The 12,770-nt window shown below is 28.6% G+C and overlaps 3 protein-coding genes across 3 annotated transcripts in view; 1 reads left to right on the top strand and 2 right to left on the bottom strand.

Annotated features, from left to right (window-relative positions):
* Positions 1–4,264: 4,264 nt before the first annotated feature.
* On the top strand, positions 4,265–6,686 carry LOC102578339 (putative GEM-like protein 8). The gene is made up of 4 exons (XM_006353893.2): positions 4,265–4,448; positions 4,633–4,686; positions 4,820–5,082; positions 6,241–6,686. Exons 1-4 carry the CDS (start codon positions 4,265–4,267, stop codon positions 6,415–6,417), a joined length of 678 nt encoding a protein of 225 aa, XP_006353955.1. The 3' UTR covers positions 6,418–6,686.
* Positions 6,687–8,010: 1,324 nt separating this feature from the next.
* On the bottom strand, positions 8,011–8,932 carry LOC102597758 (miraculin-like). Its single transcript, XM_006353869.2, has one exon. The coding sequence runs from the start codon at positions 8,893–8,895 to the stop codon at positions 8,269–8,271; it is 627 nt and encodes a 208-aa protein (XP_006353931.1). The 5' UTR covers positions 8,896–8,932; the 3' UTR covers positions 8,011–8,268.
* Positions 8,933–9,999: 1,067 nt separating this feature from the next.
* The window catches only part of LOC102597438 (miraculin-like), a 4,965-nt gene continuing 2,194 nt past the window's right edge, over positions 10,000–12,770 (bottom strand). Inside the window, exons 2-3 of the mRNA XM_006353868.2 lie at positions 11,125–11,283; positions 10,000–10,504 (exon numbers count right to left, since the gene is read on the bottom strand). Coding sequence (XP_006353930.1) covers positions 10,055–10,504; positions 11,125–11,283 — 609 coding nt within the window. The 3' untranslated portion in view covers positions 10,000–10,054. The remainder of the gene's footprint in view (positions 10,505–11,124; positions 11,284–12,770) is intronic.

Here is a 12,770-nt window from a genome sequence, read left to right as displayed (position 1 = left end):
GTAAGTTATGAGTTCATTTAAATTTGTATATATAAAAAATAATTTCATAAAATAAATATAAACAATTGATCGATGAAATATAATGCTTTTTTTTTTCATTTGTTTATTTGATTTTGATTTGCTACAGAGTTTAAGAAAGTAAAGAATACTTTGGAGTATTGTGCTCTTAAACATAATAAGTGGGAAGTTAGAATTAAAGAATTGTAAAAAAAAAAAACATTATTTTTAATACAAAATAAAGAGGAAAGTAAGACCAAAAAAATTGAAATAGAGAGATTAATAGTATGATATATAGTACTCTATCTGTCCCAATTTTATGAAGAGGTTTGAGTACAAGAGTCAAAACACTTAATTTTCACTATGAATTCAAGTATAGATTCTTTAAGTATTTTAAAATAACAGTCACATATTTAACAACTAAAATGAAAAATACTACAAGTCAACATAGCTAATGATTCTAAAAAGAAATTTGAAAAAATTATTGTAAAAACTAAAAAGAATGATTTGATTTCTTAAATAATAGTAGTACTTTCACATAAAATGAGCCGGAAAGAATAATAATTGTTTTCCTGAATTTATATGACACACTTTTCTTTTTAGTCAATATTAACAAATGAAAACTTTCCTTATTTGGTGAAGATTTAATAATTCAATCAATATTTAATTATGTTGACTTTTACTTATTTGACAAAAAATCTATAAAGATATATTCTTCTATTTAAAATTTTAAGAATAATGATGAAACTTTGTAAAATTGTCATATTTAAATTTTGTGTTTAATTAAATCAAATCTCATGTAAATTGAGACAGAAGGAAGGAGTAACTTGTGAGGCACATCCTTGACCATATTTTCATGGATCTAGTAAAGATACACTCTTAAGGGATTCCACTCTTAAGACTCAACTAATTAGATTGCAAAACACTTTGTATCAAATTATTATTTCAAGAAGTTTCTGGATTCGTATTCTTATTTGGAGGAATAATTTTTTTATTTATTGGTGTACGTTTTGTGCAATCCAATCTCAAACCAAATAAATAATATGTCGGACCTAACTTAATTAGTTCAACGAGATAATTAATAATTAAAATATAAAAGACATTATTTATGTTTTTATTCTTATTTTATTAAATAAAAGTATATCAGACCGGACTTAATTTCAATTCTCTTGGTAATTTGTAGCTTGTTCAATCTTCAAAAGATTTTCTTGTTTACTTAATTAATCAATGAATGGAATGAGTATCTTTAATCCAACCAATACTCACATATAGTGCTAATTAATCCTATGGATTATTATAGAAGTAATTACAAAGAGAAATATATATTATATATATTCTTACTGATCAAAAGGTTAAGAACATAGAGAAATCTAAAATTTTAAGTTTATAAAATTTAAATTATAAAAAATGTTACTTACTGAGTTTAATTTAGAAAAAATATTTATAATATTAAGCGTATTTAATAATAGAAATACCAAAATTTGGTCTAAGTTATTAATATTGGAACTCTAACTCAACTCTTGAGTCCTGGGTATTTAAAAATGTATACTTAAATTTATTCAATTATATGTTTCTTTTATTATACAACCGAACATATATACTATATAGTACGTAGTTATTAATGTAAAACAAGGTGGTAAAGCAGCCAAGCTAATTATGAATGATGAGGAGCTGCCAAAGAGGGAAAGTAGTGTGATCAGCCCATACAAGAATACAGTGAGCATATACACTACCATAAAATATTTTGCCGTAATTATTTAGCGTCAATAATAATATAATTATCACTAAATATTATAATTAACACTCTATATAAGTGATGTTAAAGATTTTAGCGCCTTAACTATAAATTATATTGAAATCATATCGTAAAATATTTTTACGATTATAAATATTACCGCTAAAAAAATCTATTACTCACTAAATGTCATTTTTGCTGCAGTGTCACCTAAGGATTTTTAATAGCATATATTGACTAAATTTGAAAAATAGACAAGTCAACTATGTGGTCTTTCTAGAATTTTAGAGATTCATTTTTAATTAGAATTTTCCACAATTCTATTATTTTCCAAGTTGGTGGCTTCTGCATTATATTACAAAATCAAGTATATTTGTTATTAATTTCCCTGGATGTGACAGATGTATTTTCTGTTATATTGATAGTGTAGTTAGTTCTTGTTCTATTTTTTTAAAAGTATATATAATCATTTATCATCAAAGGATGTGGTGCAGTGAATGAGATTGTTCCTCTCTTAATTAGAGGTCTTGAGTTCGAGCTCTGAGTATAGAAAAATTCTGAATAGGGAGGGCTTCCGCTTGAACGGGGCTCTATTCAATGCAAATCCAGAATAGTCAAGCTCCAATATGGATATCAAACACCAAGTGCCAAAAAAATATATATGCTATGCACTTTGCTTTTTCGTTTTGAGCATCTTTTCCCCACTTCTTTTTTTTTTTGGACAAATATGATCTTTTTTCCCTCTTACATTAAAGTGCCTAACCTTTTCATGTCACATGTACTGTTTATAAAGCACTTGTTTGAAGTATATATGTGTGTGTTACAATCATAGTTTCATTTCAAGTCTCTTAAAGTCGTAAGGAACCATGAGGACATTGAAAAGAAAAGAAATTAACATCAAGGACATACATGGTCTAGCAGTTAATAAATTAGTGAAAATAATTTGAAAAAAATACTAACAATTTTCTAGTGAAACAGTCAAACACCATATCGTAAATAAAAGTCCACACTAGAACTCTAGAAGATTATTATTCACTCAAGGCGAATTTACTTTTGAAGTTATGAATTCGGAAGAAGTTAATATATAACTTTGGCCAAAATTTTGTGTTAATAATAGTCTCAGTTACCATGCATGTACTGCATGCCTATTTTGGAAAAGGCCAAACACATATGCAGCCCCTCTAACTTGTTCGCATTTTTTATTTTGACATTTTATCTTAGCCTTGTTTCATTTTAACCCTTAAACTTCATTTTATTGTACCATTTTAACACGAAATACTATTTTTATGATTTTTATAGATATTCTTCAATTGCAACTTTTTATTTTAAATCGACATGTGTCAGTTAATTTTAAGTTAAAAAAAATTAAAAATTAACAAAAAATAATTCTTTTTAAAAAATAATAATTTCTTTTTAAGAGTGTTATGTATTTTTGTGTGAAAAATAACCGACGAAATTGTGTTCGTTTTCTTTCTTTAAAATCACTGACAACCTAACAAAGTCAGTCGAGTTTTAACATTGTTTAGTAGTGTTATTAGCAATGAACAAGAGTTTTTTTTTTGTAGTGTTATTAACAAAGTCAGTCGAGTCTTTTTGAAGATGAGTTTTTTATTCGTATTGATTTATATTAAAATTAAAGTGAGTATTTACGTTAAATTTAGATAGCCTAGATGATAAGAAAAATAAATAAATAGTGTTATTTAATTTAATTGAATGTTTAAGAAAGAAAATCAAAGAACTTTCGTCAAATTTTTTTCATGCAAAAATACAGAAAAATCTCAAAAAATAATATTATTGTTTTGAAAATTTTTATGTTCGTTCGCGAATGTTTAATTTTTTTACGAAAATTAACAGGCACACGTCTATTTTTTTTAAAATAAGAAATTGCAATTGAAGAACATAAATAAAAACAAATCATAAAAATTAGTATAAGTGTTTAAATGGTACAAAAAAAATGGAGTTTAAGGGTTAAATGGAACAAGGCTAAGTTAGAATGCCAAAATGAAAAATAGGGCAAGTTTGAAGGGTTGTGTATGTGTTTGGCCTTTGGAAAATGTTGTAATAATGTTACAAACAATACAAATTGACTTGCGATGGTGCCTTTCTAATGACTATCATAATGTGAACGTGGAATCTGATTCTCTCTTGATTATTGGAATGATCAATTGAACTTGCCTTCTTTCAAATTGTTGATGTGACAAAATGTAACGATTGAAAATGATATAATATATTCAAACATTGTATTCACTAGAATAAGACAATACGATAATAGGTAACATCTAATTTCGAGAAGCCTTCCTCCCACCTTCCTGTTTTATGGAAAAAGTAAAGAAAAAGAATCTTCCAAAAAATAGAGTTAATATTTGTCTCCATATGTATTATTGTATGTATAGTCCAAGTTGAGGTAAACAGTGGGAGTAGTTCAGAATCTTATCTACTGGATCGAGTATTGTGTCGCCGACCACTCTTTTAAATATCCCCATTCCTTCCACTTTCCTCTCAATACTTGCACATCATACAAATTAAAAAAATATGAAGAAACATCACATTTTTCAGGAAGATCATCAAAATTCTTCTGGCAGTTCTTTAGCCATGAGCTCCTCTTTTGGAACAAGTACTCCAGAAAGACATTCTTCTTTTTCTCAAGATTCTGAATCTACTGCTAGCGCTCTTCACAGTCCATCTTCTTCAGATTACTCACCCAGAGTTACTCCAAGTATGTTCAAATTTCATTGCGCGCTCCGCATACATGATTTTAAATTTATGAGTTCTCAATTTGTTGAACAGTTTATAGAATTCATACGGTTTAGATCCAGTAGTAGATATATAAAATTAAATTATCTAAACTCGATACAATAATTGCAGGTCAGGATGATTCAGCTGGTAATTATTCAGAAGAGGAAAATTTGGGGGAAGAAGGCAAAAAAGTTATGCATATAGAATTCGTGAGCATGGTACGTAATGCATTTAATTCTATTAGCTAGTATTTACTTTCCGTTTCAATTTGTTTGTTGTACTTTTTTTTATACTAAATTATCCTTTTCTGCTTCTTTACATCTAAACAATTCGATTTTTTTTTTGTTACAGTGAAATTGGGTTCAAAGTTTTCAGAAACGGTGAAGGGGAAATTGAATATAGTGAAAGAAGGAGGGAGAAGAAATATATTCAGGCATATGTTTAATGTGAATGATGGAGAGAAATTGCTTAAGGCATCGCAATGCTATTTGTACACAACAACAGGTCCAATTGCTGGGATTCTGTTCATATCAACAGATAAAATAGCTTTCTGCAGTGAAAGACCCATTGCTGTTCCTTGTCCCTCTGGAGGAATTCTTAGAACACCTTATAAGGTTAGTTACATTTATTCATTATCTTAGTTTAAGAGCATTCTTGAATTAAACTATTAACTACAAAGATATTTTTGAATCAGTATTAATTGAGAGTGTTTTTGTTCAATTTCAAATGGTTTAAAGATATTTTTATCTGCAATGACATAGTCGAGTGGTTGGGAGGTGTGTCTCCATCCTCCATCTGCTACTTAGCCATGACACTTGCCTAGGGTGATTTACATTTTTTACGTGATTTATGAGCTATATTGTCAGTGGCGTAGCTAGAAATTTTACGAAGGGTGTTTAGGAATTGTACACGAGTACATTTTTTCTTTTGGAAGAATTAGTGCACTAGAATTTTTAAAAATTAAACTACGTAATATATATGAAATTTTTTGAAAAAAAAGTATGTAATATACATGAAATTTTTTGAAAAAAGAGGAAAAAGATGAAAGGTGCACTAGAAATTTTAAAAATTTAACTACGTAATATACATGAAATTTTTTGAAAAAAAGTACGTAATATAAATGAAAAATAGGAAAATATTTGAAAAAAAAAGGCTTAAAGCTGTTGTTAGCAATATTTGAACTCACAAACGCTTAAAAACTTAGCTTTTTCAAGGCACCTTAAACCATTAGGTTACAACACCTTATTGTGTTAAGGGTGTCCAGAATACGTTATTTAATCATTTTATATATTATTTTACTTGTATATACAATATAATTTTCCGACAATTGGACACCCTAAAAAGTATGTAGCTACTCCCATGTATATTGCCCAAAGTGCTCACCACAAAATACACTGTATTTGTTACACTATTATTTTGCGGAAATTAGGAAAAGAAGGGGAAAACACCATAGTATAATTATTTGTCAATGGAATATTTAATACGAAGATTCGTTGGCACGCGGCTTTCAATTATTCCTTCAAAATCACTCACCGCGTGTGTGTATGTGTGTTTTTTTTTTGGGTCCTTTTCAGTTCATTATTATTTAACATGTACTATTGTTATTGTCTAGCTGTCATGATTTAGGCAAGGGAATCTTTTTAAATTAAAATTAATAAATTATTTTAAATTATCATTTTAATCTACACAAAATTAATTGTGTAAAGCACAAAAGAAAAGGTTAATTTTTCTTTTTAGGAACATTTCTAATTTTGGAAATTAAATTTATGCAGGTGGTTATTCCAGTGACGAAAATTAAAAGAGCTCATCCGAGTGTAAACGAGAATAAACCATCTCAAAAGTACATTGAAATAGTAACCGAAGATAATTTTGAATTTTGGTTTATGGGTTTTGTACGATATGAAAAAGCTTTCTTGAATTTACAAAAAGCTATATCCATGTCGAATTAAATATTTACACGTTAGAATCTTTAGGATTTTAAAGAGCTTTGCTAGTACTCTAGAGTTTTTTATTTCTTTTTAACTTTTTTGTTGAATTGGTGGCATTTTAGGACTGGTTATTCTTTGTTTACCTTTCTGTCGATGATCATAATTTCAACTATTTAGGCTCTAGGGATATGAATTTTATGTTCAAGTGTAATTATCTATGGTTATTTGAGGTACTTTTGGACTCCCTGAAAAGTATAAAATCTCCTAATTAAGTCCTACCAATTAATTAAGATATTACTCTTATTACTTTACGCGTCCAAAATTTAAGCCTTTATTTCATTTTTGACGTAGCAAAATTGAAATAATGTACTAACAAATTTGCGAGCCGACTCAACAAGATTAGAGGCTTAAAGTGAAATTTAAGAGAGGGGCTCATTATTATTTTTAATCATATATACTTTTATTTAAAATCTACTTTTCTAACTTTTTTAGATGCGACGTCATTAGTTACTGTTTTATAATCGATTGGTTTTAATAATGTCTTTCAAATTGATAATGTAGCTAATCCATTAAATCTCTCTTGAGACATTGTTAATCTTAAATAAGATTTAATCAACTTCAATTTCGAAAATCTTCTTTCGGCTGAGGCAGCAGTTACAAGAACTATTAACATTATTCTATAAGCAATATGCATATTTGGAAAAGAATAAAATCTTTTTATTTGATTGAGTATTTTCATTAGATCATTATCTTCTACTTATATTATTTCTATTAACATTTTAAATTCAAAAAATAAATCTAAATCATGAATATCAAAATAACTATTATGGGTTAAAGATAGTTAACAATTCATCTAGTGATCTCAATTTACCACTAAATAAGAAATCAAAAATATTTTCATATGCTTCCATTGGTTCAAATCTATTTTAAAGTGAAAAAAATAGCTTGATTAAGGGACTTTGTGATTTTGTTATCAATATTTTCATCAAATTGTGTCTTATGAAATTCATGTTCTATATTCATATCATGTGCAATTTCCTAAGTAGAAATCATAACACTCATAGTACATATAATTTTTTTTTTAAAAAATAATATTTATAAGTAATTTTTTTCTAAAATATGGGGGGCCCAAAATATGGATCCCCAAGCGGTGACTTTAGTGGCCTAGGGGTTAAGACCGCCCTGGCAAATTTCGGACGGTTTTATTCTCAAACCTCCAAAAAAGAGATGAGGCCTTAATAGTTATCCTCATTTCAAGTTCAACGTTCGAGGCTAGCAGTCCATTCCCTTAATCCGTATTATTATAAGAATTTGACTTCACGAGAAATTGATGAACATATATATAAAAATAAGAAATTTGAAAGATTTTATTGGAATTGTATATTTGAATATCTTCAGAGAAGTAAAAAATCCCCTTATCATTTGTTCCATTTCATCCTATACAATATCAGATCAAATAAAATCTATTGAGCGAAAATAAATTGATTAACTAACGAGATTGAATAATCTATAAGAATAAATTTATAATAAAATGAACAAAAGATTATGTCAAATAAAATTAAGGTATCTTTTAATTTTGACTGTAGACCACCCTTATGCTATTACAATATGATCTATAAGTTGACAAATCTTAAATGGGATTTCATATCTTATTTTTATATGTATTTATAGTGCACGTATAACGTATTATACACTATATATAACAGTAATTTCACGAATAAAAGTCATAACAATCTTTATTACTCCATTACATTATCAACACTACTAGAAGACATACTCTTCCTTATTTCTTCACTGATACAAACTATATACAGTGAAATCACACACACATATTATATATACTTAGTACCATAGTATAAAATATTAATAATTCTAGACCTTATGAAATGTAACTTTGAGAGGTGGATCTCTACCAACAAACAAAACCCTTTTTCCATTTTCCTCAAGTATACCTATTTCTCCACAAAACGGTCTACATATCTCACAAACAACAGGACAATACACAAGTTTGTAGGCATCCTCGTACTTGTCAATATTAAACCAATTCCCTAAAGTTTCACGACCAGGATTTCCTTCTACTCCGCCAATCGTAACCAAATAACGTTCTGGAATTAATTCAGTATTAATTCTCCATACTGTAGAAGAATCAGATATTACCATAGACGTAAATTTTACGTTCATATCAATCGATAATCTAACTGTATTTTCTTTAGGATCCACTGGTGAAAATTGAACGTTAACGCCGATAACAGATTCATCGGCGTTTTGGCTTACGACCAGCGGGTTGGTTCGGTTCCTAATAGATGCAACTTGAAGTCCACCACCGTTGCCCCGACCCGCTGGAAGGATGTAATAATTCACTCCTCTACGGACAGCGTTACCGGAAACATCGAGTACCGGTTCAGCAACGTCTTGAGCTTTTACAAGGAAAAATGTCGTTGATAATAATGTGACAAGAAGAAAAGGTACTATGAAACGTGTGATGTTAATAACTTTCATTGTTGTAGTCGATAAATTATATGAATGGATATAATGAAATTAATGAAGAAGAGCTATTTTTTATAGAATAGAGATGAATGATGAAGGTTTGAATATTCTATGTTAGTTTGAAAATTATAATAAAGAATTGACTATCAATTTTCTAGCCGTTTAGTCATAATTAAATTATGTATATATGGTTTGACATTTTCTCTGTGTAACCTATGTGTGCCTTAAAAATTTACACATTAAACAGTGGGAAAACAATTATATATCCACCTATAATCTTTGAACTTGTTGTACACATATTTGAATAATTGTGTCACAAGAATTTTCAAATGTTCAACTATATAGTATATATGTATGTTTATGAATGTACAAAGTAAGAGACGTAAGCTTCTTGTACATGTATACTTAGGATATGATGAACTCTTAAATTTGACAAATTAATTATGTTTTTAGAATTATATATTTTTATCCGTTCTCAACTTTTTTCTCTCTTGGTGACTCAAACTCACGATATTAGGATTGAAAGTGAAGGGTGTTTACCATCCAACAACTTCATCTTGTCTTTTTTGTACCATATATAATATGCGGACTTTTATTTGATCAGCAATTAATAGAAAGATCAAAAACAAGCTCGGTGCTAGCTAGCTAGTAACAGTGTGTGTACAATATGTAAAATTCAATAATAGTAATAAAGTCTATCTTGAAAAAGTCAAATGTACACGCTAAAAAATATCATAGGAGTTGGGTATATATATATCCTGAATATTTAGCCAAGCTTATGAATTGAGAAATTCGTAATAAATCATAATGACACGATAAAGATGCCGTAATAGTTAGGTATAAATAGATCTCTATTTCGCCAAACTTATGAATTATGTGGTATTTGTGAAATCGATAGTTAATTCGATGACTATCGGTAAAATTAAAATTTAGAATTTTTATTCTGAATTTCATACTATCAACAAAAGTTGCGTGAAACCCTTTCTTTGATAGATTGGAGAAACAAAAGAAAAGGCGGAAATTAGACACACACATATATATATCTACATACTTAATATTACGGAGGAAATAAATTGTCTTATACATGGGTGTGTATATATACACGCTACCATTATTTAGACAACACAAACAGGTACATTATTCATTCATATATTTCGTCCAAACAAAAGGATCATACAATCGAATTTGTTCCATAATTATTATCCTTAACGAACACAACTGGGAAGCTATCGCCAATTTTGAGAACCAAACGCCTTTGTCCGTAGACATAATGAATGGTGATTTCACTGCATGTGTCTTCATAATTATTAGGACAAAACACCAAAATGTACATAGGATTAGCATTATCATCGTCATTTAATTTCTTAATCTGAAACCAAGTGTTCACTTTCGAAGGATTTCCTGTCTCTCCACCATTAGTTGACAAGAAAGCTGGGTTCAATGCAGTTCCTGGGATATTACCTTCTACTTCCCACACTGTGTTGTTACACATCCCAATTGGATTGTCAATATAGAACTTAATGTTAACATCACTTGATTCAGTGATTTCTATTTGATTTGGTGCCTTAGGTTTGAAAAATACTGCCCTGCCTTGGTCCGAATTTAGCGGGGTTTGCATCACCTGTAATTAAACAAATTAAAAATATAATAAGATTAACGTGTTGAGATATTATATAATCAAGCATCTCATTTTATTTGTGTGATGGTATTTGATTGGATACACAACTACACAAGCTAAATATATACAAAATATCAGGTGTTATGTCTGGATAGATCGAAATAAAATGACCACAACTTAGATATATTCACTATGGTGAATTAAAAATGGATCTCCTAATTATGTGATTTTGACAATTTTTAGTTTATGAATTAACTTTTGGTTGGACTAGGATCAAGGTCTAATTGATTATTTTTTATCATGATATGGAAGATTTGCAGTCTAGCCACTAGATTTAGTTCGTTTATATGATATTAGACTCGTGTTTCATATATCCAGTCCTAAACGTACAAAGACATTAAATCCCATAATTATTGACAATTTAAAAATGAATCTTCAGTCATCACCTTATAATGATCCAAGATCCTATCTTATCAAGTTGATCCGTACAAATCAAGTCATTAAAATAAATTGAAAACCAAATTTACAAGTTATATAAAAAGGAACGTATGTCATACAAAATAAAAATATACATAATTTTTTTTAACAGTTTAATCTTTTAAACTAGATGCAATTTAACAAACCTGAAACGGACAGACGAAATTAGCATCACGAGCTCCATCTTGAGCCTCTAATATGGGTCCTCTGGTTACTCCGCCGCCACCTCCGGCTAATACTGGTGGCATGACCACGAAGTACCTAGAGTCTGATCTGAGAATTTCACCATTAGTGTCACGTACCACCTGCAACACTTGATTAGGAGTTGTTCTAGCACTAGTACATGAAGAATAAAAGGCTACAACAAGTGAAATTAACAAAATAATCCTCTTCATTTTTAAAGAAGTTATTAATTAATTGATGGAGAACTTCTAAATGTACCTTCAATTTATAGAAAACATGAACCCAAAATATTACGTTTACGTTTATAATTAAAGAACACATTGTTTATCATGAAAATCTATATTATTAAAAAAATAAAAACACATATTTTATATTATTGGTTTAGAACAGACACCAAAACCAGGACAATACGTTTCATTTTTATTGGTATTCGTTATATTTTACTACACTATATACGAAGAAGGATAGCAGTATGTATTTTGTAGTTCTCACCTAGATAATATGAAAATTAAATTTTTTAGTGCTTATTTTGTCGTTTGGGTCTAGTTGATCTATGATATAATTTTTTCTTGGATCACTTTTAAGTTTTATCCCTTATTTGATTATATTTTCTATTATTTGTCCTTGTGCATTTTGAAAAATCTAAGCAACTTTAGAGTCAATATTTTTTCCCCCAAATTGTAGCTTTTATTAAGTCTCACAATATATAATTAAAGATTTCCATATAGCCTAACTTGATTTAAATATTAATGACTTCAAAGTTCCTTCATCCAGCTTCTTAATCTAGATAAGGTTGCTGCGTGTCTATAAATTCTATCAATAAAATCAGCTTAAATTAAATTATTTATAAAGAAACTTTCATATTTTCATGTATTATTTACTCTGTCTCAAATTATTTGTTGTGATTTTCAAAAATAGTTATCTCAATTATTTATCATTTTATAAGTTCAAAACAATTAATTTTTCCTTATTGTATGCTTAGTAGTAATTATTTTCCCCAATTCCATTTTTATTTCCTTTTTTGAGGCTTAAAATTAGGGGACGCTTAATGCATGAATTATTCAGTTTTACCAATTTTACAACGTCTCCTTAATTTGTGTCGTTGTTCCTCCCCCTCCCACATTATCCATCACCCTCCCACACTACACATCAAATAAGAATTTAAATGCAACGTCTAATGGGATTCAAATTTAAAAATTGGGGCTATTTAAATGAGACTTGAGCTAGTTTTAGACTGAATCTCTGTCCTAGTTCGTTGAAGTTTGAAGCTACAATAGAGTTTTATTAAATATATATTAAAATTGTATTATAATTGTATATTGAGATTTTATGAAAATTGTTTTTGAGTAAGCTTGTATGCTAATATAGTTGTATTAAAATTTGTATAAATATTGTATAGAAGTTATACAATTTTTAAATACAAATTGCGACGTAAAGTCTAATCCTTAAGCGAGATATACATTTTTCATACGCTTACAAAAAAAACATAAGTAAAATTTAAGGCTTTGAGCGGGATATACATATTTCATACTGATTTCATACACAAAATTTTGAGCCAAAATTTCAAATCTTCACCGAAATTTCATATATATATATATATATATATATA

The sequence above is a fragment of the Solanum tuberosum genome, unplaced genomic scaffold, assembly GCF_000226075.1.
Source record: "Solanum tuberosum cultivar DM 1-3 516 R44 unplaced genomic scaffold, SolTub_3.0 scf00159, whole genome shotgun sequence".
In the NCBI taxonomy this organism is placed as follows: Eukaryota; Viridiplantae; Streptophyta; class Magnoliopsida; order Solanales; family Solanaceae; genus Solanum; species Solanum tuberosum.
This window is presented reverse-complemented; position numbering and strand designations above follow the sequence as displayed.

Coding starts and splice junctions, on each gene's coding strand:
- LOC102578339 (XM_006353893.2), top strand. CDS start 4,265: ATGAAGAAACATCACATTTTTCAGGAAGATCATCAAAATTCTTCTGGC. Junction 4,449..4,632: donor CTCACCCAGAGTTACTCCAA/GTATGTTCAAAT, acceptor TATTCAGAAGAG/GAAAATTTGGGGGAAGAAGG. Junction 5,083..6,240: donor TTCTTAGAACACCTTATAAG/GTTAGTTACATT, acceptor AAATTTATGCAG/GTGGTTATTCCAGTGACGAA.
- LOC102597758 (XM_006353869.2), bottom strand. CDS start 8,895: ATGAAAGTTATTAACATCACACGTTTCATAGTACCTTTTCTTCTTGTC.